Consider the following 26,183-nt stretch of genomic DNA (forward strand, 5'->3'; position numbering starts at 1 on the left):
ATATAATATATTAAAGTTGGTCACAATAAAGCTAGAAATGAGCTATGTGAAAAGACTTAGGGATTAATTAACTAGGTGTTAATTATCCCACATCGGGGATGATAAACTTCTTTGATGAAGTATTTAATCAGATGAATTATCATGTGTAATAATTTTCGTGGAATAAGACGGGTGACAGAGCCCACACGCACGCCGCCGCCGCCCGCCTGCGACCTGTGCACCGTGATCCGTGCACCGGGTGCCTGGTGCCTTGTGTTGTTCTTTGGAGCTGGTCGTTGAGCGTGGTTTGAGCCTCGCTTGTTCTTTTTAGACCACCCCAAACTCCACGCTATCCCCGACGGGTCCTAGTCCACGTCATGGTCCCGCTGGACCCAGACGCATGACGGGAGACAAAAGGTTCCCGATGGACCCCGACGGTCTATGGTGTATCCCGTCGTGTAGCATGTCCAGGTGCATCGTGTCTCTTCAGCTCCCACTGGCTAGTTCTCAAGTCAATAACCCCCGGCGGTTACAGTCAAACCATCATGGCACACATAATGGCTGTTGACTCCATCAATGCCCTGCAGGTGGACTTGGCCTATAAATAGGCATGCATCCATTGCATTCAACACAGAACATACACAAGCATCTTGCATACACGCTCTCCCCCTCTCTGCATAATCTTCCCCGTCGAAGCTATGCCCAGCCTCAGTGGCGGATCCAGGACCCGAAAATGGCGGAGGCGGAACTTATATTTAAAGATTAAATATTTAATTTAATATTATTTTTAACAATAAAATAAATAAATATTATATTAATATTTAAGTAGCACTAGCTTCATTAATAAAATATAAACATGCTTTAGCTTGGAAATATGTATTATTCATTTTAAAATAAACAAATTATATAAATATAAACATGCTTTAGCTTGCAAATATGTATTATTTATTTTAAAATATAAAATTATTGTAAATATATGTACATTTAAAATCACTGTAAATATTATATACAAAAGTGATATAAGTAGAGCACTAAATATTTATATTTCAAAAATATTTAAAATGTTTATTTTGGTACATAGAGAATAATTAAGATGCATGGATCAAATTATAAGTACTTTAGGATAAAAAAAGACTATAACACAAGGTTAAAAATGATTTTAACTAAAGAATAATTATAACAACATAATACATGCAACTTAGTAAAAGTTTAGATTACATAAAGTATTTAAAGGTATTATTTTGATAATAAGAAAGAAATATGAATTGATAAAATAAAAAATGAAAAATGAAAAAAATATGTTTTTGTTGAGGATTGAACCCTAGACATCTTAGTTAAAAATCCAACAACCAAACCATTGGACTACTACATTTTATATGACATTTAGTGAAAACAAAAATATTTCTACACTCTACGGAGGGGGCGGATATGTCATTTTCGGCTTGATTCAATGAAAAATTTAGGCTCTCCGGACGGTCGGGTAGGGGCGACCGCCCCCTCCTGGATCCGCCACTGCCCGGCCTTACTCCCGTTCGTCGGAGCTCTGTTGCTAGCAGTGCTGCTACTTCAGAGACGAAGCCGTTTTATCTTAGGAGACGACACGCCAATCCGAGAGCACTACCGGGGCGTATCTCGTCTTGCGGAAAGAGGACTCCTCGACTCGGCTTACCACTTTCCACAAGTTTTCCGTGTTTTTTGTTTTCAGTTATTTTCCGTGTAATTTCCTTGTTTTATTTTCCATTGTAATTTCGCCCGACAAGATTTATAGATCTCATTTCCACAGCAACTTATTAATTGATGAATTAGTACTATGTATACTATAATTGATGTTGTTATGTTACTATTTACTACTATATTCTTTTTATTTGTCATAAAATAGGGGAATGTCGATTTACGATGGGTCCATCACGTGCAGATCATTTTCAAGATGAAAATGGTTCCAACAATGTATGATCATAATCACGTGTTCATTTAATGAATGAATTAAATATTTTTCCCCAAATGTGTTTGCTTTATTACTTTTTCAATCAATGTACTAAACTGAGAAAAATTATTAAAGAATACACGATCAAGACAAAATATTAATTATGTTCCATAAAACGCCACAATGTCCATAGCATAGAATAATCATAATAACAACTTCATGGAAAAGATAAATGTAAAGCGACAATTATTCAAGATTTCCAAATTAGCTACAAAATACTCACTTTATCACAAGTTACTACTTGGATCGTTTCTTTTGGAGTAATAAAATTAATAAATAGTACTTACTACGTTGTCGATGTTTTAAAATGGAGAGAGAATAAATTAAGAGATATAATAAAAATTAAAAATAATTTTTTGCTAAAAATTAAATAACTCAATTACTTAAATAATAGAAGTAGGAGACAAAGCAAAATAAAATTTGAGTCAAGTATGTAAATACCCATTTGTTACGCATGTAAGCCACCGTTTTCATTTACTGAAATAATATGATATGACATAGCCCACGTTACAAGAATACATATATGAGATTGTAGCCCAGGTATATAGAGATTGTAATTCGTAAAATCGAAGAAGTTGAGGGGGTAATATGAAAACTATTTTTTTATACGAGTACTCAACTTATCCAATTCTAAGCCTTTCCTAAATTGTAAAGCCTACGTCAATGGAGGAAGAGCGGAATTTGGGCGCTCCAAATTTGCAGATATTTCCAATTTCTTCAACCCCTTTTGATTTTATTGGCAGACGACCCGCGCATCCGTTTTTGGTGAGAGGTTTTCGCGAAATACAGAAAACATTTGCTTCAAATTGCGTGAAAATGGTGGATGGTATGAGGTCCCAAAATGAGATTGTTGATAAAGTGTTATCATTTCCTGCTTATCTTCATAGCTGCTTCCAGCTCCAGGTTCTCTCTAATTTTACTATATATTCTGTAGAAATTGATGGTTTGAGGCTTAGGTATTTGAATTGATTTGTGATTTTGTGGTGCATAATCGTTTATGTTAGATTTGGAGTTTTGGAATTTGAAGTTAGTTTTGGAGAGTTAGTTTAGTCATTACTCATTAGCTGTAGTAGGAGATGAAATAGTACTCCGTATTGTTTCAAGTTATCCCATTGTATATATAAGTGACTGTGTTAGCAGCTCAATCTAGTAGGAGTAGTTTAAACGTAAACCATACTTATAATGAATAATAAGAATAACCAACCACACATATATGCTAATCCACTGATGCATTGCTACTGATTTCTTTCAAGAAGATTCAGCGCCGGAACTTGTCAATGCTGTCTTCTCATAAGTTTGCAGCAATTTTGCCCGGTGATTCTGTGGCAGGAGTGGTGGTTGCTAGTGGGCTTTCCAATTTCTTGAACATCTACAACACATTGCTCATTGTCAGATTGGTTTTGACTTGGTTTCCTAACGCTCCTCCCGCCGTTGTTAGCCCCCTCAGGTATGGATCATGGTCATGGATGATGTTTCAACACTTTCTAGGCTTATTACAATGGGAGTTTGTTTTTGCAGCACACTGTGTGACCCATATTTGAACATATTCCGAGGCTTAATTCCACCACTGGGAGGCTTGGATCTTTCACCAGTATTAGCATTTCTTGTACTAAATGCCTTCACAAGCACAGCTGCTGCATTGCCTGCTGAACTCCCACCTCCCACTTTCACCCGTCCTACGACCTTGCAGGAGAAATGGATGACAAGGCTTGCTGGAACTCGGCCTAAAATGTCCAACACTCATAAAAACTACTAGTAGTAGTAGTAGAATGTTTTCTACAGTATTTTCTGTTTCCTGTTGCACAGAATGAAGTTTTGAGTTCATGTAAGCATGTTTTTTATAAGTCTAAAATTTGCAGATTCACTGATTTCATTGTTATTTCATAGAATACTGCTGATCAAGATTAGAAATAAATTATTCTCTTATTTGACAGACTATGAAAAAGATTCCCCAGATAAAAATGCAAGAAAACATGGCTAATGCCAAATAGTACAAAAGTAGAGAGATTTTTAATGTCATGACGTGCAAGGTAGGCTGCTAAATATATGCTTCAAACTTGGGCGGCTAAGAGTGTCCACAATGGTGGCCCTCTGGGGCCACCAAAGTTGGCCCAGCCATCAAATGTAGCTCTCCATGGCCCTCCACAATGGTAATACCACCCAAAGACAACAAGGGCCACGAAATGTGGCACTCTCCAAAATAAAAATTAATTTGTTTGTTTTGTTTAATGATATTTTTTAATTTAACTACAATAAATTTAATTAGACTAATAATTTGGAAAATAAACATAATTTAATAAAAAAGTGAATTAGAGACAAATTTGGACTCCACATCTGATTTGGAGGGGGGGTTGGACTCGATCTCTACTGTTGGGAAGATGGGAAGTTGTCGTATCCCGAGTCTCTATATCCCGGGGAATCACCATCTCCACCTTGCATTTTTGATAGGATTAAAATTAGGGTTTTGAAGTGTAAAAATGGAGTGGAAAGAAATGAAAATGGAAGTGTAATATTTATAAAAGAATATTCGAAAAAAAAATATATCAAATTTTGCCGGCCGGGCCGCAAATCTCGGCTCTCTGCAGTGGTGGGCAGCGGCTCTCTCTCGGCCCTCGGCTCCCAGCCGCACTTCGTGGCTCTCTGCAGTGGGGGCCGAGCACCTGAGCCACCATCCGCGGCTCCCCCATTGTGGACACTCTAAATAACACAGCCCCATTTTAGTTCGTCTATACTGCACCTAGTGGCTGACTCTTCTTATAGTGAATGTTTCTTCCAGTACAGACAAGCCATATATTAGTATTACACAGCCCTTTTAAGATATATTGAGTTCAAAAATAGACCGACTGTATGACACAAAAGAACCAGATATTCACCGCTGGAAAAACATTAGTTAATTTTGCCTAAAAAAGCATGCGTTGCGTGCCGACATTCCGAATGTAATAATAGAACAGTTTAATTAATTATAATTGAAAATTTGATAATAGTAGATTAAATTTATAGATGGGTCAACGGTTTTATAAGAATGAGATTAAGTGTGATAATAAATTAATGCAAAATTCACATTTTAACCATGTAAATTTAATGTAGTAATAAAGTTGAGATTGTATAAAATTAAAGGTGTTGCATTTTATGGAGTGAAGGTGAAGCTAGCTATATATTGGGTTGTTTTCTTCCAACAATGGGTTCTCAAAAAAACTTCACCTAACTTGATTGTAGACCAAAGTCAGCAGGAAGAAGTGATGTATCAATATATGATGAGCTTAATTAAGTGGTCTTCAACTCGAATTTGGAGTAATTAGCATGAATAATTTATACGATAATGAATAAACCAAGTTTAGAGGAATTAATTATATGAATCCGATTTGTGGGAAGTTAGATGTATATACAGGAAGCATCTTACTAAGTAGGAGTTGTTTGGAAAGATGAAGCAAATTTTAATACTCAAGCATATAGATATCATTGTCTAACAATACTAGTAGATTTGAAGTAAGATGGTAAAAAAATACTAGTACTACTAGTAGTAGTAAAAAAGTAGAAAGGCTAGGTAGGTAAATGGAGGAGTAGTATGAAATTAGCTAGAAAGGTCCCCCCAAGGAAACGACTTCTTCAACTAAACTGATTTACAACCCGAAATTACCATATATGGAAAAATTGGTGCTTCTTGCTCTCCTCAAATTCAACCTTGCTGTATGACCTTCAATCTGACAGCAATCACATCATCATAATCTGATAAGAGCAGACTAAGTTCTTTCATCAGCATTTGTAGAACAAACTAAAAATTACTACTATATGCCATGGGAAGCTATGACATACTACTATTAAGGAGAGAGGAACCTTACTTAGAGAGGACACCTATTGGTTTCTTCAGTTCGACGGGAGCTCATTTGCTGGTTTCTGTTGGTGTTCTAGAATCGCTGAGAAGAACATCTTGAGGAAGGAGATCATATCTGATGTGCAGCTCTTCAAAAATCCTTTTCATTTCAAGAACAAGCTCGGTTCTGCGCCTGCTCTTCTCTGGAAAGTTTTGGAAGTTCATGGTGTGGTTGAAAAAGAGGGCCATCTTTATCTTGTTCACATTTTCAATCTCCTTAACGACGAGGTTGTGATTTTCATGCCACAGCTGAGGGTTTTTCTCCAAGTATCTGATGTTTCAAAGTAGGACATGAAACACAATCTTAAGTATCCAACTGAATTTGCTCTAAATAAAGAAACATCTTTTAAAACATAACTTACTTCTTGATTTTCTCTCTCAAAGAGCCTATTTTCTCCATTGATGTCTTGAAATCAATGCTGAACTCAAGCGAATCTCCCATATCTGGACTTCTGTAGAAATTGCTTATGGGTTTCATAGACAGAACAGAATTTGGGTAATACACTTTCTCATTATCTGCCTTCAGAAAGACAGTTGTAAAGATATTCATCTCTTCCACGATCATCTGCAGTTTTCCCCGGATGGAAGAATGAAAGAGAGCAGCATGATTAATGAACAGAACTCAGCAAATAGCAAAGCACGTGCAAATTTAGAAAAGTCACCTGAACACCATCAATAACACAGCGATCACCCACATCGAAGGGATGCATCACAAATACGAAGATAATTGCTTCAAATATAGTCTTGCAAGTATTTCCAAACATAAAAACAGCCACAACAAGCTGAGATGACATAACAACAAGCACTTTGGTGGTCGCTATCCCCGTCAAGAGAAGCCATATAATCACAATAATGATCATTAAAAGCGCTGTAATAAGCTTGTTCAGTTGCTTTACAGCAGTTTTTGTGTCTGTAAGAGCATGGGCAAGTGCTCTGCGATCTTGGTAAACCTTCAGCTGCATAAACATGAAAATGGATTAGCAGAGATTTTGTGTCTAGTCATTTGCAGTTAAACTACATCAGTTCAGAATTCAGATTGACATCATTGAACGACTTTGCAAAGAAGTCCATGATATTAAGGCATAGCCATATAATAAGTTTGGGGGGGGGGGGGGTGCTTCCCCAAAACAACGTACCAAAATAAACACTATACTATATACTGCCAAAATATGTATATATGTATACACATGCAGAGAGTGTGTTAAGATCTATATAGAAATAAAATAAGTCGTACGGTGGCATCAATATGTTAGATAAACTCATCTACCCTCATCAGTTTATTGCAATCGCAATTATGCTTTCTCAGATTTTGGTTTGCAATGAATTATGAATCTTAACCTCCGAATTCATTTTGTTTTAGTAGGTTACTGATTATAATAATGCAACACTCTCTTAAACATAATGAGAACATGGGACACACCACCCATTCGGTCAAAGCTTTTCTGTCAATCTTTCCAGTCTCGCCCACATCAATCATCGGAAATACAATGTCAACCTCTTCCTTAATCATAAATCTCCTCATATCATATTCGTCAATGTACCTGTATTATAATGAAAACGTGAAGATATATAAACACTAATGGTGCAGGAACAATTCTAAAACATGAGTTTCTTACGTGCAACCAGGCTGAGCAACATTTCTGAAAATGTGATACGCAGCAGCAATTGCCTCCTCCTCGTTTGTTATTTCCTTGTCGGTTTGTTCATTGCCCCCATTATAGATGCTTTCATCAAGAGTATTAGAAATTGTGGCGAGCCCTGAATTAGATATAACATCAACTAACATCTTCATGGTCCAGGCAGAGACCTTTTCCTGCTTCATCTGATGCAGCTTATTGATATCAATCACCTCTTTCTCCTTCTTTTCCCTGCCTTCCTTATCTTTCTTCATGACACGGAAACTAAAATGACTTACATTACTGCTTGCTCTCCCCAACATTTGTTCCGCCTCCATGACTGGCTTGCCAGAAAGTGAAAATAGTATGTACTGGTGAAAGATTGATTCCTGAATCCTGTCGAAGAATGTGTTCACATGGAACGAAGACGCCAAGATCTTTAGCAACAAATTCTTCAACAGCCACAAGAACGAACCAATAAGCAACGAAGCAATAGTCCAAGTTATAAGATCCAGAATCTTGGCAGTAGCATGTGACGACTTATCGACCCCTTCCCGGAACAGCAAAGCCCAAGTGATAAGCACCAAAGCCAACCATAGGCAAACTTGAACAATCTTCTTCAGGCCAAAAACGAAATACAATACCTTCTTTTTCAGCAAATAATTTAGCTCAATCAACAAAACAACAAAATTCATCAGCCATTCAGTAAACAGCAAGCCACTAAAGGTTACCATAACAAGCGCAAACCACTTCCAAAGACTTAATCCCCAGAGCATCATGTTTCGAAATCTATGAACAGTCAAACTTGTAATCAAACAGCCAAGAATAAAAAGAAATATCAACCACTCAACCAAAACCTTGGCTTTCACTTTCCTATACTTTAACTTCTTCTTGCTGCTAACCCTCTTATATATTTCCTCATCCTCGTCGAGTCCCCTAAAGGAATTCATAAGCGGGGTTTTGGGAGTTACTGGCACGGTCCTATCCCTTACGCTAGCACTACCAGCATCTGCCTTCACATGATTAGGCGAAGCACCCCGACTATGAACCACATTCACTTCTGGCCCACTCTCATTAAACATCTTACCATCAAGAGACACAGATTGCTCACCAAATCGAGCTTTTGGCTTAGAATAAAGAGACCTGGATAAAGATTTTCGCCTAGTGAGACCCTCAGCTGTGGGGATCTTGGGAGGCTTACTAGCACTAATCCTCACAGTTTCAGGTGAGGCGTAACTCATCGGTGGTGACTTTTGAGCACTAAGTGCCGAAGTATTGGGCTCTCTAAGAGGTGATGCTCCGGAAAAGTTAGGTTTTGCATCTTCAGAAACGTCAATTATCATATCACCCGTCCTATTCTGATTCCCAATCATGCTAATTTCTGCGGTACCTTTTCGAGCCCTATCATTTCCATTTCCATTTCCATCCATAGTTTAAAAACCTGCCAGTAAAAATGGGGGAAAACATACGACAGAGCAGAATGAGAATGAGAAGACAATAAGCCATTTTCCACTACTAAATTCTAGCTACCATAATACTTAGAAGAGAAACCCTACGTCTAAGCTGCCAAAACCTAATTAATTTAAAAACTAGAAAGCCTCAAATTTGCACTTCTGCTTTCAACATACTAAAAAGTAGCAGGAGCTGTTACCAGTCGGCGGCAGTATTTCGCAAACGAGATCAAGTAGTATCTGCTTCAGTTGGTGGAGTATTACATTAATTAACTGAATAAAAACCACCGCCCCATAAAAATTCGTAATCTTTAATATCGCAGCTGATTTTTTCAACTACAAATTTCAGCTTCACATGCCTCCGAGTATGTGTTTGCAGGAGAGAGAGAGTTCTATGCTAACGGAGAAGAAGAAAGAGGCAGAAAGAGAGAGCGAGCAGGTGAAGAAAGAGGCAGAAAGCTGACCGAGAAGAAGAAATATTTGAATAACAAATTCTATGCTAACATTGGAATTCAAATTCACTAGCTTACTTCGTCTATCAACACAATTGTTAACAAAAGTTCATATTTTTATGTAAAATATAATACTAATCTTTGTGATATTTTTATGTACACAAAAAAGTGAAGCTGACTACAGTATTATTCATCTTTTATTACAAAAGTGATAAAGTTACTTTTACTATTCAAGACAAAACATGAAGAAGCAATCATTATTCGTGTACAAAAGAATTTAATCAGTACTAACTTTAATTAAGATGGGCGTTGCACTTATTTAATACTAGGAGTAATCCTTACTCCATTTTAGTTGGAATTTAAATATTTTAGCAAGATTTTGACATCCTAACTTTTTTAGTGTGTGTGTGTTTTGATGGTGAGAATTTTGTTAATGGTACCCGATCTTTATTTTATATCGTTTTTGGTACATTTTAATCACATTTTTGGTACTTGATGCAATTTTCACTCTAAAATGTCCTCTAAATAAATATATTTTTTCATTTATGTCATAAATGATAATTTGGGCATACACAAAATTAGTACCAAAAGTGATATTATAATATCTTCTCTCATTCTCCCCACTATTTATACTATTATTATTAATCAATATTAATATTATTATTTTAATGTTAGAAATTAATAATTAACTTATTTTTTTAATATCATTCAAATATACTTAATTATAATTATAGTTAAATTATATTTAATTATTATATTAATATTATTGTTATAAATACTAAAAACTAGTAGTAATTAATAAATAATTATGGTATAATTACTTAAATTATGAATCATATAATATTATATAATAATAGTAATAGTAATAATAATAATAATAATAATTATTATTTTATATTAAATTATAATTAATGGATATAGTCCTAATAAAAATTTAAAATTGTGAATTGTATTCATAATGATATAAAGAGTTGAATAATTTTAGTCAGGTGTTTCAACCCTAAAATGAGTATAAAATAATTTAATAAAAAATATTCAGTTGATTTAATTAATTTATATAATTAGGTATTTTGTTCTTGATTTATATTATGATGCAATTAAATGTATGTATAAAATATTAAAAAGAAAGAAGAAAAAGAAGAGAAAAGAAAAAAGATGAAACATAAACTAAGGAGAAGAAAGAAAGAAGAAAGGAAGATAAAATACTAAAAAGGAAAAAGAAAATGAAGAAAAAAGAAAGTAGAAGAAACTAAAGAAGAAAAAAAGAAATAAGAGGAAGAAAAAAATCACATGTTTGGTACCTATTTAATTGAAATTTCTAAAAATATCTTCCATAATAAAAAAAATTACATATTTGGTACCTATAATTATTTTTATCATGGGATAAAAAAACGATATGAAATAAAGATCATGTAATATATCATGATAATTGGATCCGGTATTTCCAACTTGTTATGCATTATGCATATTAATACTGTTGTGAGTTGGCAACTACTGTATTAGATAAACTTTTAAGAGTAATTTAATTAATCAAATACTATACAAATTCTTGGCCGGCACTTTTGGAATTCCGCAAGAGATGATGATGTATGACTAATTGGCTATACTTTTTTATTTTATTTTATTTTATTTTATTTTTATTACACCATCTAATAAGCTTTTTTCCATACAAAGAGGCACATGTATGTGAGTATGTCTACCTCTCAACTTTTCAATATATATATATTTTTTCTGACCATCAATAATTAGTGAGCAAAAATACAGAGAAAAATCGATTGTAATAACGCCAATTTCTCATAAAGGAAGGCATTTCCATTATAAAGTGGGATATACCATCCACTATTCTATAAGGCAAAAAATAAAATTAAAAGTTGTTATGATTTGATATTGAGTTGGTATCAAGGATATTATATTTTAGAGGGATGAAAATAATATTTTTGTTTTTTCCTTTTTTGAACAAAATAAACCATTTTTTCAAATTTATTGTTCCTTTTTCTCTTGTTATTTATGTGGGCTTGATTCTATCGGATTTACTTAATAGACTTAAAGCCCAACAATGTTTTTCTTGATGGGCTAAAATCTGAGTATTGCAAATACGGAGTACTACTTATTTTGCTGAATAGTACTCCATACACTAATAATTCCACGAGAATTGGAGCAGTATATCAATAACTGTATAAAAGTAATTCCTTATCCCAATATTAATATTAATATTAATATTAATATTATACTTTCATTTGTTTTTATTTTTTTTACAAAATCAAACCGAACTAATCAAGTACTTCTTCGTAAGCAAATTAATTCATGTAATATACATTTATTTTTGTTGAGGAGATGCATTCCTCGTTATATAATGATGAAGCTCAATGAATTGATTAAAATTAATGATGCCCCAACTAATTATCATGTTATTAATTAATTCAGTTTGAAGGCAGGCAGAACCTTCACACAAATATTTTTAAATTCGCCAAACTGAATTAAATTAATCTCTTTGGCCATCCACGTACATGGAGACAGGATCAGTTACAAATCCACCACTAACAATCAATAATAAGTACATTGCATTGATAATTTATTTTGCTAATCATTTGATCATGTCTTCTTTTTTACTAAAAAGATTCCTTTTTCCCTGCTTACCCTTTCAAAGTAGTAGTATTAATTAAATATATCTCCTTCTAACTTGCATGTTCTCGTGTACTATAACTCTGTACTAAATTATATTATTACTAGTATTTTTCTAAATTATAGTAGTAAGCAGTGTACTATTATATTCAAGCTATTCATAAATCATCACGAACATTTTTGAGATTCATATAATTACACCTTAAAAGTGGGTTTACCGATGGTACCACAAAGATATTTAATTCATTTTATAATTTAATGTCTCAATCTTTTTTTAGTTACGAAATAAATATTTTATTTTTTGTATGTCATGGTCCTCATTACAGCATCTATGTTTGTACTTTCACATTTATTCAATTAGGTATAGCAATTACATCCGTTGTAATTGTTCGGACTTTAATTTATATTGATTTTCATTCTCACCCATGTTTCTGATTCTGGCTAGTCTCATTCAATGAAATTGTGTTACTACTACTACTAGTATTATTTATGGATATCCTTTTTTTGAGTTGATGGATATCTAATATTTTTGATGCTAGTCCATATTTCAAAAAATAAATTAAGTTTTTGTAGTAGAACTTGATTTTGTAGTAGAACTATCTAGATATGATAAATATCTAGATATTATCAAGAATTCTCTAGAATAGATATTATGTAGAATTCTCTAGAATTAGTAGGCATTAAAATAATCTAGATATTTTAGGAGAAAATTCTAGATATTTAGAATATAAAAAGAATTAAGTAGAGAATTCTAGAATGAGTTGTGATGCCTATAAATAGGGGTGAGTTGTAACATTTTGTATAAGTTGATAAGTTGAGAAGTCGAAAGAGTTGAGAACTTGAGAGAGTTTGAGGAATAAAGAGTGTCTTAGTTTTCCCCACACCAACATCTCCTAAATCACTTCCCAAATATTCCACCCATTGTCCTCTCAAATATTTCCTCCAAACCAAATTAATCCTCCAATATATTTCCTATATTTCCAACAAAGTGGTACCAGAGCCATAAGTTCCTACCTATAGTATGGCTAACTTGCCGTCGTTCCAAGTCCCCATGCTCAATAAGAGCAGTTTCGATAATTGGAGTATTAAGATGAAAGCGTTATTGGGAGCCCATGACGTTTGGGAGATCGTGGAGAGTGGCTATGAGGAGCCACAAGATGAGACCGCTCTATCCCAACAACAAAGGGATAGATTGCGAGATGCGAGAAAGAGAGACAAGAAAGCTCTCTATCTCATCTATCAAGCTCTAGGGGATGACGATTTCGAGAAGATCTCAAGTGCAAGCACCGCCAAAGAAGCGTGGAAGAAGCTCCAAATCTCGTGTATTGGTGCGGAGCGAGTAAAGAAGGTACGTCTCCAAACTTTAAGAGGAGAATTTGAGTCTTTACATATGAAAGAGTCCGAATCTATTTCGGATTATTTTTCAAGAGTCTTGGCGGTGTCAAATCAAATGAAAAGAAATGGTGAAAAACTGGAGGATGTTAGAATTATGGAAAAAATATTGCGTTCTCTAACTCCCAATTTTGAGCATATAGTAGTTACAATTGAGGAAACAAAAAATTTAGAGGAAATTAGTATCGATCACCTATTGGGATCGCTACAAGCATATGAGGAGAAACAAAAGAAGAAACAGGAAATTGTGGAGCAACTTTTAAAGTTGCAAGTGAGCCCAAAGGAGAAAGAAGAAAGTTCGGGCAATGGTGGTGGTCGACAAGGAAGAGGTCGCGGACAAAGACAAGATCGTGGTCGTGGCCGGGGATATGCTCGTGGACGTGGCCGAGGATATTTTCCGAACAATGAAGAAAGAAAGGAGTTCCCAAATAGGGGACGAGGAAGGAGTTCCCCACAGTCGAGGTACGATAAATCTTCAATAAAGTGTTACAATTGTCATAGATATGGGCACTATGCTTCCGAGTGCAGAGACACAAAATCAAAAGTTGAAGAGAAGGCCAATTACGTGGAGAATACGAATGAAGAAAATGGATGTGTTCTTCTAGCTTATAAAGGAGAAGCTGGAAGAAAAGATGATATGTGGTACCTCGACACAGGAGCGAGCAACCATATGTGCGGGAATAGGAGCATGTTCGTGGAGCTTGATGAATCAGTAAGTGGCAATGTCTCCTTTGGTGATGAATCTAAAATTCCAGTCAAAGGAAAAGGCAAGATTCTAATTCGTCTGAAGAATGGAGCTCATGATTTTATTTCTAACGTATATTACGTGCCCAATATGAAAAATAATATTTTGAGTCTTGGACAACTCTTAGAGAAAGGTTATAATATTCATATGAAAGATTATAGCCTTTCAATAAGAGATGGCAAAAATAATTTGATCGCCAAAGTGCCAATGTCCAAGAATAGAATGTTTTTATTAAATGTGCAAAATGATGTGGTGAAGTGTCTTCAAGCATGCTACAAAGATAAGTCTTGGTTATGGCATCTTCGATTTGGGCACCTGAATTTTGGTAGCTTAAAATTGCTATCAAATAAAGAAATGGTACGAGGATTACCGCCCATCAAGCATCCCGATCAACTCTGTGAAGGATGCTTACTTGGGAAGCACTTCAGAAAGGAGTCGAGTTCGAGAGCTCAGAAACCATTGGAGTTAATCCAAGCAGACGTGTGTGGACCAGTCAAGCCAAGCTCCCTCGGTAAAAATAATTATTTCCTACTTTTCATTGATGATTTTTCAAAGAAAACGTGGGTATACTTCTTGAAGCAGAAATCAGAAGCATTTGACGCCTTCAAGAGGTTCAAGGCTGCCGTAGAAAAGGAAAACGGTCTAGAGATCAAAGCATTGAGGACCGATCGAGGTGGAGAATTCACATCTGGGGAGTTTCTAGAATTTTGCAAAGAAAGCGGAATTCGGCGGCTACTAACAGTTCCGAGATCCCCCCAGCAGAATGGAGTGGCTGAACGAAAGAACAGGACCATCGTTGAGATGACTCGAAGCATGCTAAAGACGAAGAATTTGCCAAAAGAGCTTTGGGCAGAAGCAGTGGCGTGCGCAGTGTATCTGTCTAACAGGTCCCCAACAAAAAGTGTGTGGGGAATGACTCCTCAAGAAGCCTGGAGCGGGAGAAAACCAGGAATCGCCCACTTGAGAGTATTCGGGAGCAAAGTCTATGCACATGTACCAGATCAGACGAGGAGTAAACTCGGCGACAAAAGCATGCCATTCATCTTCATCGGGTACGACTCTAACACTAAAGGCTATAAGTTATATGATCCAACTTCGCAGAAAACCATGATTAGCCGAGACGTGGAGTTCGATGAAGAAGGAGCATGGGATTTCGGCACAGACAATGACTCCACCTTCATACCTCCACTTGGAGATCAAGGAACAATGGAGCAGGTGACAGACGTGCAACAAGAACAAACAACTCCACCTACATCTCCTACATCATCTGTCAGAAGCTCACCACCATCTTTCTTGAATGAAAGAGCCACAGAACGCACACGAAGTTTGGATGGAGTGTGTGAAGACACCGAAAGGTTAGAAGATCTCACCTTGTTTTGCCTATTTGCTGATTGTGAACCAGTTAGCTTTGAAGAAGCTACAACAAGTGAAAATTGGCGAGTCGCGATGGATGAAGAGATCAAAGCCATAGAGAAGAATGACACGTGGGAGCTGGTGACACTACCAAAAGGACACAAGGCAATTGGAGTCAAATGGGTGTATAAAATCAAGAAGAATTCCAACGGTGAAGTTGAAAGATATAAAGCTAGACTCGTCGCCAAAGGATATAGCCAAAGAGCTGGAATCGACTATGACGAGGTATTTGCTCCCGTTGCTCGCCTAGAAACTATTAGACTAATACTCTCTCTTGCAGCTCAAAATAGATGGAAGATCTATCAAATGGATGTAAAGTCGACTTTCTTGAATGGATTCCTTGATAAAGAAGTCTACATCAAGCAACCTGATGGCTACGTGGTGAATGGCCAAGAAGATAAAGTTCTAAAGTTGAAGAAAGCCTTGTACGGGCTAAAGCAAGCACCAAGGGCATGGAATAGCAGGATCGACAAGTATCTTGAAGATAACGGCTTCACCAAATGCCCACATGAACATGCACTCTATGTGAAAAGTAAAGGAAACGATGTCTTAATAGTGTGCTTGTATGTGGATGATCTCATTTTCACAGGAAACAATCCAAGCATGTTAAAGGAATTCAAGAAGGCCATGACTGACGAATTCGAGATGACGGACATTGGGCTGATGGCATACTACCTCGGTGTGGAAGTGAAGCAACTTGAAGATGGAGTATTCATCACACAAGAACACTATGCAAAGGAGATTTTGAAGACATTCAAAATGGAGGATTGCAAGCCAATCAACACGCCGGTGGAGTGCGGGGTCAAGCTATCTAAGAACGACAAAGGAGAAAAGGTGGATCCGACACTATACAAAAGCTTGGTTGGAAGCCTACGGTACTTAACTTGCACAAGGCCAGATATATTGTACGCTACTGGGCTCGTAAGTCGCTACATGGAGAATCCAACCACTACCCACTTCAAGGCAGCGAAGAGAATACTCCGATATATCAAAGGTACGATCGACTATGGCCTATTATATTCAGCTACTAATGATTATAGACTTGTTGGCTACAGTGATAGTGATTGGGCTGGAGACACTGATGACCGAAAGAGTACAAGTGGATATGTGTTCTATATGGGAGACACTGCCTTCACTTGGATGTCTAAAAAGCAGCCCATTGTCACATTATCAACCTGCGAAGCCGAATATGTGGCTGCCACCTTCAGTGTTTGTCATGCAATTTGGCTCAGAAGTTTACTATCGGAGCTCGGGTGGCCACAAAAGGAGCCAACAACTATTTGTGTGGATAACAAGTCGGCCATTGCGCTCTCCAAGAATCCAGTATTCCACAACCGAAGCAAGCACATCGACACCCGCTACCACTACATCAAAGAATGCATTGCAAATCAAGAGATTCAAGTCGAGTATGTGAAATCGCAGGATCAAGTTGCCGATATTTTCACAAAGCCACTAAATCATGAAGACTTTATCAAGATCAGGACATTGCTCGGAATGACAAATCAAGTTTAAGGGGGGGTGTTGGAATAAAATAATTAAACTTGATTTTGTAGTAGAACTATCTAGATATGATAAATATCTAGATATTACCAAGAATTCTCTAGAATAGATATTATGTAGAATTCTCTAGAATTAGTAGGCATTAAAATAATCTAGATATTTTAGGAGAAAATTCTAGATATTTAGAATATAAAAAGAATTAAGTAGAGAATTCTAGAATGAGTTGTGATGCCTATAAATAGGGGTGAGTTGTAACATTTTGTATAAGTTGATAAGTTGAGAAGTTGAAAGAGTTGAGAACTTGAGAGAGTTTGAGGAATAAAGAGTGTCTTAGTTTTCCCCACACCAACATCTCCTAAATCACTTCCCAAATATTCCACCCATTGTCCTCTCAAATATTTCCTCCAAACCAAATTAATCCTCCAATATATTTCCTATATTTCCAACAACTACTACTACTACTAGTATTATTTATGGATATCCTTTTTTTGAGTTGACGGATATCTAATATTTTTGATGCTAGTCCATATTTCGAAAAAATTGTTAGTGTTTGAGCTCATCAAGATCGGATTGAGCTGGTGGAAGAATCAAGTCAGGAAATAGCCGTTGGGAACCGAAACAGAAACTAGCCGTTGGAAACGGTTATAACCGTTTTCGGCAAAAGGAAGCTGTTCGCCAAAAGGTGTTCGCCAGAAGGTGTTCGGCAAAAGGTGTTCGCCAGAAGGTGTTCGGCAAAAGGTGTTCGCCAGAAGGTGTTCGCCAAAAGGTGTTCGCCAAAAGGTGTTCGCCAAAAGGTGTTCGGCAAAAGGTGTTCGCCAAAAGGTGTTCGCCAAAAGGTGTTCGGCAAAGGAAGCTGTTCGGCAAAGGAAGCTGTTCGGAAAAAGAAGCTGTTCGGCAAAGGAAACTGTTCGGCGGTTTTTCTTGATCGGTACTACTTAAGGAAGTTGCGATTCATTCCAGAACTAACAACAACAGAAATCAAAAGTGATAGAGAGAGAATTCAAGAGAGGAAGTGTTATCTTTCAGCTGTGCGTTTTTAGCTCTCGAAGCAAGAAGTTTTCGGGCGAGTTGAGGGTTTTCCATCTTGTAAATTCTTGAGAGTTTTGAGTGCTCTTGTGTTTGTAATCTCTCGAGTGATCAATAAAGAAACACACCAGATTCTGCCCGTGGATGTAGGCTTACGCCGAACCACGTAATTCGCTTGTGTTCTTCCTTGCATCTTGTCATTTCATTAATTTCCTTTTCGATCATCACAACCATAGGTTCGTTCTTCACAACGTGGCGCCGTCTGTGGGAACTTCACCCACTGAATTGATCGAGAAGGCACAAAGTTTTGGGAGTTCTTTCTTTGTCCTCAAGAAGGCGCTCAACCTGTTTGAATAATGGCTGCAGCAAGGTTTGATGTTGAAAAGTTCACAGGCCGAAATGATTTTGGTCTATGGAGGCTGAAGATGAAAGCAATCTTGATGCAACAGGGTTTATGGGAAACCCTAAATGGTGGAGGCAGTAATGAGGGGGAGAAGCCCGAGCCTGATGAAAAGGAGAAGGCAAAGGCTCAAGACAGAGAGTACAAGGCATATAGTACCTTGATACTCAACCTCAATGACAGAGTCCTCAGAGAAGTTTCAAAGGAGGAGACAGCGGCTGGAGTTTGGTCCAAGTTGGAGTCATTATACATGGCCAAATCTTTGGCAAATCGGCTGCACCTGAAGCAGAAACTTCTCACTTTCAAGATTGCTGATGGAAAAGGTGTGTTGGAACAGCTCGAAGAATTTGGGAAGTGCATCGATGATCTTGAGAACATTGATGAAGAGATTAAAGATGAGGACAAGGCTCTGATGTTGTTGAATTCCTTGCCACCAAGTTATGAGCATTTCAAGGATGCTATACTTCTTGGTAGAGAGTCCAAGATTGGATATGAAGAGGTGTACTCTGCTCTAAAGCTCAAGGAAATCCAGAAATCTAATCCAAAGTCCACTGAAATGGTGTCTGAGAGTCTGAGTGTTACTGATCACAAGAAGAATGTGAAAAGAAAGTCACAGAAGAAGCCATGGAAAAACAAGACAGCTGACTGGAAAGAGACCAGATCATGCCATCACTGCAAGAAACCAGGCCACATAAAGAAGAATTGTTGGGTTTGGAAGAAGAAGCAGGCCGAGGAAGAGAATGGCAAGAACAATGCTGATATTGCAGAAGAGTTGGTGGTCCCGGAGGCTCTGTGTGTGACTGAGGACATGGAAGAACTTCCATGGATCATGGATTCTGGATGTAGCTTCCACATGTGTCCAACTAGAAGTCATTTTGAGGAAATCAAGAATGCAGCTGGATCAGTTTTGTTAGGAAATGACCAGATATGCAGAATCAGAGGAGTTGGGTCCATCAGGCTTAGACTTCATGATGGCTCCATCAGGTTACTCACTGGTGTGAGGTTTATTCCAGAGATTAAGAGGAATTTGATCTCTATTGGAGTGTTGGATGCAGCAGGATATAATTGCATATTGTCTGATGGGATTATGAACATCGTCAAGAATGGTGATGTTGTTATGATGGCTGAGAGAAAGAGAAGCCTATACTATCTAAAGGCAAGTGTGGTTACTGGATCTGTGAATCTGGTATTAGACTTAAGAATGTGGCATCTCAGACTCGGACACTTGGGAGAAAATGGAATCAAAGAATTGGCCAAGAAGGAGCTGATTAAGCTGGAAAATCCCAATGAGCAGTTGGGTTTGTGTGAGCAATGTGTGCTCGGAAAGAGTAAGAAACTGCCCTATGGGAGAGGAATTCACAGCTCAAGGTCACCACTAGACTATGCCCACAGTGACTTGTGGGGCCCAGCTACACCAGCTTCATTGGGTGGAGGTAGATACTTTCTATCCATTATTGATGATTTTTCTAGAAAATTATGGGTGTTTATCTTGAAGGAAAAGTCAGAGACATTCATGAAATTCAAGGAGTGGTGTAGGGAAGTGGAGGTGGAGAAAGGGTGTTCTTTGAAGTGTTTAAGAACTGATAATGGGCTGGAGTTTCTGAGTGGGGAGTTTGATTCTTTCTGCAAGCAGAAAGGTATGAAGAGGCATAGGACATCTCCATCTAATCCCCAACAGAATGGAGTCGCTGAGCGCATGAATAGAACCATCCTAGAGCGAGTTAGATGTATGCTCTTTGGCTCTGGAATGGCTAAGAGATTCTGGGGTGAGGCTGTGAGTATGGCAGCAGTTCTCATCAATAGAAGTCCTTCTTCAGCTATAGCTTTTGACACTCCTGATCAGAGATGGTATGGAAAGGCCATGGATTATTCGAATATGAAGATTTTTGGTTGTATGGCTTATGCACACATCAGGCAAAGTAAGTTGGAGCCAAGGGCCTTGAGATGTGTGATGATTGGATACCAAAGGGGAGTGAAGGGCTACAGGCTGTGGTGCATAGAGCCAGGAAATCAGAAAGTTATTATCTCTAGAGATGTGCAATTTGAAGAAAGTAGGATGCCATTTCTGGAAAAGGCTCAAGAGAGCCAGAGGCCATCTCATTCTGAGAAAGAACCAGAGCCTGAGAGGATGGTGGAGATGGGTGTTCCAGAACCTGAGGAGGCTGAGGAATCAGTTCAGGTGGAGGTTTCTGGAGCAGATAGAACTGCTGAGCCTGAACAGCAGATGGGAAATCATAGTGAACAAGAAGAAGCAGGTGCTGATGTGTTGAACCCTGAGCAGCAGGATTTGGGTGACTATGTTCTAGCCAGAGATAGGGTCAGAAGAATCCCTAAACCATCTACAAGATACAGTGAAGAAGAATACTTGGTATATGCACTATGTGTTGCAGAAAACATAGAGTATGCAGAGCCTTCAAGCTTCAAGGAAGCTATGAGTTCTAAGGAGAGCAAGCAGTGGATGGAGGCTATGATAGATGAAATACAGTCCCTGATCAAAAACAAGACATGGGTACTTGTGAAGAGACCTTCCACACAAAAACCAGTGAGTTGTAAGTGGATATACAAGAAAAAATTGGAGGTTGGGAACAAGATTAGGTTCAAGGCTAGGCTTGTAGCTCGGGGGTTCACACAAGAGGAGGGAATAGACTATAATGAAGTATTTTCTCCAGTGGTAAAGCATGCCTCAATCAGAATTTTGCTAGCTATAGTTACTCAAAGAAGTTGGTTTTTGGACCAACTTGATGTGAAGACAGCCTTTCTTCATGGAGAGCTTGAGGAAACTATATACATGAATCAGCCAGAGGGATTTGTGATACATGGGAGTGAAGATAAGGTTTGTCTACTAAAGAAAAGTCTATACGGTTTGAAGCAAGCAAGTAGACAATGGCATATCAAGTTTGATGAACATATGCAGAGTATGGGATTTATAAATTCCAGATATGATAGTTGTGTCTACTTCAAATCAAAGTCTGAGGGACCTGCTGTGTATTTGCTATTATATGTAGACGACATCTTGCTTGCTGGACCAGATAGACAGGAGCTAGATAGGGTGAAAGCCTTATTAAAAAGGGGATTTGAAATCAAGGATCTGGGGAGTGCTAGCAAGATTTTGGGAATGGATATATTCAGAAGTGCAGATAAGAGGGTGTTGTGGTTGTCCCAAGAAGGCTACATTCAGAAAGTACTGCACAAATATCAGATTGACAAGAGTAGAACAACCTCAGTTCCACTATCACAACAGACTAAGCTGTCCAAATCACAATGTCCCAGAAATCAGCAAGAAGAAAGAGAGATGAGCCAGATACCTTATTCCAACATAGTTGGGAGTGTGATGTATATGATGATATGCACAAGGCCTGATATTTCTCATGCGGTAAGCGTGGTGAGCAGATACATGTCCTGTCCGGGAAGAGAGCACTGGTTGGCTTTGAAAGGGATTCTCAAGTATCTTAAAGGAAGTAGTGATCTGGGAATAATGTTCAAATCAGAGAATGAAGGAGATAAGGATAGCATTATTGGGTTTTGCGATTCAGATTATGCAGCTAACCTTGATAATAGGCGCTCACAATCTGGGTACATATTTACCTTGTTCGGCTCCGCGGTGAGCTGGAAGTCTAATCTCCAATCCGTGGTGGCTCTATCGACGACGGAGGCAGAGTATATAGCTCTTGCTGAGGCAGTAAAGGAAAGCTTCTGGCTTAGGGGTATAGTTGGTGATTTTGGGGTGAAGCAAGAGAATGTTGTGATCAAGTGCGACAGCAATAGCGCGATTTGTCTTTCGAAACATCAGACATATCATGAACGCAGCAAACATATAGACGTGAGGCTGCATTTCATTCGAGATGAGGTTGAGAAGGGTGCGGTGAAGATTGAGAAGGTCAGCACCGAGCACAATGCGGCTGATGCACTTACTAAAGCCCTACCGAGATCCAAGTTCCGACATTGCTTGGATTTGGTTGGGGTGGTCCGAAATTTGTAAGTATGGGAAGGAAGGTGGAACTGGTGGTGATGGATCTTAGATTGCTCAAAGGTGGAGGATTTGTTAGTGTTTGAGCTCATCAAGATCGGATTGAGCTGGTGGAAGAATCAAGTCAGGAAATAGCCGTTGGGAACCGAAACAGAAACTAGCCGTTGGAAACGGTTATAACCGTTTTCGGCAAAAGGAAGCTGTTCGCCAAAAGGTGTTCGCCAGAAGGTGTTCGGCAAAAGGTGTTCGCCAGAAGGTGTTCGGCAAAAGGTGTTCGCCAGAAGGTGTTCGGCAAAAGGTGTTCGCCAAAAGGTGTTCGCCAAAAGGTGTTCGGCAAAAGGTGTTCGCCAAAAGGTGTTCGCCAAAAGGTGTTCGGCAAAGGAAGCTGTTCGGCAAAGGAAGCTGTTCGGAAAAAGAAGCTGTTCGGCAAAGGAAACTGTTCGGCGGTTTTTCTTGATCGGTACTACTTAAGGAAGTTGCGATTCATTCCAGAACTAACAACAACAGAAATCAAAAGTGATAGAGAGAGAATTCAAGAGAGGAAGTGTTATCTTTCAGCTGTGCGTTTTTAGCTCTCGAAGCAAGAAGTTTTCGGGCGAGTTGAGGGTTTTCCATCTTGTAAATTCTTGAGAGTTTTGAGTGCTCTTGTGTTTGTAATCTCTCGAGTGATCAATAAAGAAACACACCAGATTCTGCCCGTGGATGTAGGCTTACGCCGAACCACGTAATTCGCTTGTGTTCTTCCTTGCATCTTGTCATTTCATTAATTTCCTTTTCGATCATCACAACCATAGGTTCGTTCTTCACAAAAATAAATTAAGTTTTTTGTATTTATTGTAATAATTGAGACAATATAAGTGATCGATGAACAATTCGTACATTAAACTGAATCTTTTGCAATATCTGAATAAGTGAATATACTACTACATTTCACTTTAGTTTAAAATTTTGAAATAGAACCTTGGAAATTGTAAACATAATTATTTATTTAATGCAAATCACGACCCAAAAAAAAGAACATTTCTTCCATATATGATTAAAAATCATGAATTTGAGTTTTGCAGAAAAAATTGAAGTCTAACTTTAATGGTGATATGAATTATGAGCTACATATTTCAGTAATTCAATCATGAATTTGCACAAACTGAAAAGCTACAAAAAGAAGCGATTAAAAAGCACTACAAATATAAAAGCTAGTACATTAATTACGCAATATATTCATATACTACACTACATATATCCAACGCAAGAAAAACCAAACAAAATATGGTTAAATAGACATAAAATCGAATTGCATTATCGAAATAGTGGGCGATTTTGATGGAAAAAGGTAGTTTCATACACCGGTAGCTCTTCACGAAACCTATCCCTAATTCCAAACAAAGACGAGTGGTCGAGCTCGAACAAATCCGAGCTCGACTCACTAATGGCATCACCGTCACTCTCCTCTTCGTCTCTCTCGTAACGCGATTCATGAAAAGTATACTTCCTACGAGCTCCATTTTGAAATGCATTTGGCGGCAACGGGGGCCTCCGGTCGCTCGCACGTGTAAGGTCATTATTTATTTGAATCCCAGCGGCAAACTTCGTGTTCACCGGCGATTCCAGCGGCGGCGCTGCGGGATGGCTCCGATCGCCTCTTTTGGACTTGTTCCGATTAAAGATGGAGCTGAGGAAGGTGGTGATGCGCGCTCCGGGAGAGATAGGCTGCTTCATCTTCTTCAAATTCGCGTAGATTCTCATCGCCCTGGATTTGGATTTGACCAGATTCTCTGTGGATGCTATGTTCCTCTCCTCGTGGAAGAGATAGCGATCGGTGCGGATCGGTCTAGGGCAGTTGGCGGCGGTGAAGATGGAGGGGTCAGTGTCGGGGAAGACGGTATTGTCGCATCGGGGGCGGCGGCGGAATAGTGTTCTGTCGTTTTCGATCCATTTCTCGACTCTAGAAAGCGATGCCGTTTGGGGGTCTGGTTTGTGGTCGATGGAGCGGCAGATTTCGTCGAGGAGAGAGGAGGAGAATGAAGGAGTGTTGCGATGGGATTTCTGCATTTCTTGTTTCTCTCTTGAATAAATTTTGATTTTGTCGTCGGAAATAAATAACTGTCTACTATATATAGAGAGAGAGAGGATGCGATTGAAATGATATAAATTTAAGCCAAAACTAAATGTATAAAATTGAAGCCAACATTAATTTTGTTGAGGACATAATGTCTGATTAATCATTCAAATTTATTTATTGTTCGGTTACATTTCCCAATTTTTGTGATATGGAAAACACATTTCAAATACTAATACATTTAGATTGATTTTAAGTTTAATCATGGATGAATATTTTAATTATTTTAGCTCGAGTATTATGCAAATAAAATTGAGACTCAAATGTACTAAATCAAAAATTTTAATATTAAAACATTTCAAAAATTGGCTTTAATTTGCTATCATACCTGAAGCCTGGGATTTAAATTGGGTCAAAATATAATGAACTTTCTTTAGTGAAACTAGAAACACTTAAATAATCTTTTTATAATAATAATAATAATTATTATTATTAAGTCAAGCATTAAATAAGAAACTTGACGTTTTATTGGCCTTTAACTAGATTATGGTTTTGGAAGTAGAATTTTTAGTGGCAGGCAATTACGGCTTAATAATTGTTTTCAGCTAATGTTAAATATTTATTTTGAAACTTATTAATAACAATATAGGAAACCAAGAAATGAAATAACTAATTACTATTAAAATAAAATAATTAAATAGTATTTGAGTATTAATCAAAATTCTTAATTATTAATTTATGTGTATCTATTAATTTTTTTTATGCGCAATGATAATGTGACTGCAAACTTTTAATAATGCTTAAATTAATATGTTTTGAAACACTCAATATTTAATGGCATGTGAAACGAATGTACGTGTTGTAGTCGGTTCCTCAGAATTTTAATAATTCAATGTTTGGTGAATCAAATAATAAAGTTTTTTATCTAAAAATTAATGTATTATTTGAATTCTTCAAATTTGAGTAATAATTTATTTTAACGTTGAATTGTTCACCGCCAAACTAAGAGCTGCGCACATGCATGTAACCACCACATCAAACTAAATAATAAGACCATCCGCAACGCTGTCTCTTATCTGTCTCATCTCTTAACTATTTATGGGCCCCACTGTACTTTTCACTCTATCTCTTAACTAAGAGACAACACCTGCAACCCTCCATCTCTTATCCGTCTCTTAACCATCTCATCCATTAAGGTCATCCACTACGTTGTCTCTATACCGTCCCTTAAACTACTATTTGAGGGTCCCACTGTACTTTTTTACTCCATCCCTTAACTAAGGGACGGAACCTGCAACGCTCCGTCCCTTGACCGTCTCTTAACCGTCCCTTAAATTACTATTCATTCAATTTCATATTTTTATTTTTTTTGCAGCGCCGCAAGCTGACGGATTGCTGCAGTACATTTCTGCAGCGTCGTGTGGCTGGGACGGCCGACCCCGTCGAACCCTTCTCGGAAGAACTCTTCCCGGGCCGCCAAAGTATTCGCGATGTGGAGAAATAGCGGTTTCCTCATGCGGAAACGGCGACGGAAGTAGGTATCTCCCCAATTCGGGGTTATCGCAGAAATAGTCGCATACTAACCTTGCGGCGACTTCCTCCCGGTTACGGTGGATGTACGTCCGGGAGCGTCGTGGGGGCGGCGCGGCTTCCTCCGCCTCCCGACGTCGATCTTCTTCAAGTGATTGTTCCATTATTTGATGCATTTG

The 26,183-nt window shown here is 37.8% G+C and overlaps 3 protein-coding genes across 8 annotated transcripts; 1 reads left to right on the plus strand and 2 right to left on the minus strand.

The window, feature by feature from the left end:
• The first annotated feature begins 2,535 nt into the window (after nucleotides 1-2,535).
• On the plus strand, nucleotides 2,536-3,831 carry LOC121811132 (ylmG homolog protein 2, chloroplastic-like). The gene is made up of 3 exons (XM_042211931.1): nucleotides 2,536-2,866; nucleotides 3,220-3,410; nucleotides 3,482-3,831. Exons 1-3 carry the CDS (start codon nucleotides 2,627-2,629, stop codon nucleotides 3,717-3,719), a joined length of 669 nt encoding a protein of 222 aa, XP_042067865.1. The 5' UTR covers nucleotides 2,536-2,626; the 3' UTR covers nucleotides 3,720-3,831.
• Nucleotides 3,832-5,373: 1,542 nt separating this feature from the next.
• LOC121742177 (mechanosensitive ion channel protein 10-like) lies at nucleotides 5,374-9,476 on the minus strand. Of its 6 annotated transcripts, none has more exons than XM_042135237.1 (7): nucleotides 9,102-9,476; nucleotides 7,451-8,891; nucleotides 7,255-7,375; nucleotides 6,497-6,790; nucleotides 6,197-6,399; nucleotides 5,803-6,105; nucleotides 5,374-5,664 (listed from the first exon to the last, which is right to left on the minus strand). In XM_042135237.1, exons 2-6 carry the CDS (start codon nucleotides 8,878-8,880, stop codon nucleotides 5,844-5,846), a joined length of 2,310 nt encoding a protein of 769 aa, XP_041991171.1. In that variant the 5' UTR covers nucleotides 8,881-8,891; nucleotides 9,102-9,476; the 3' UTR covers nucleotides 5,374-5,664; nucleotides 5,803-5,843. The 6 variants fall into 6 exon arrangements, with proteins under 6 accessions (XP_041991171.1, XP_041991170.1, XP_041991173.1 ...); XM_042135236.1 differs by having other exon boundaries at nucleotides 5,374-5,703; XM_042135239.1 differs by having other exon boundaries at nucleotides 5,798-6,105.
• A 14,217-nt stretch (nucleotides 9,477-23,693) lies between these two features.
• On the minus strand, nucleotides 23,694-24,474 carry LOC121741175 (protein BIG GRAIN 1-like B). Its single transcript, XM_042133867.1, has one exon. The coding sequence runs from the start codon at nucleotides 24,465-24,467 to the stop codon at nucleotides 23,715-23,717; it is 753 nt and encodes a 250-aa protein (XP_041989801.1). The 5' UTR covers nucleotides 24,468-24,474; the 3' UTR covers nucleotides 23,694-23,714.
• Between the last annotated feature and the right edge of the window lie 1,709 nt (nucleotides 24,475-26,183).

Source organism: Salvia splendens, chromosome 7 (genome assembly GCF_004379255.2).
Source record: "Salvia splendens isolate huo1 chromosome 7, SspV2, whole genome shotgun sequence".
NCBI lineage: Eukaryota > Viridiplantae > Streptophyta > Magnoliopsida > Lamiales > Lamiaceae > Salvia > Salvia splendens.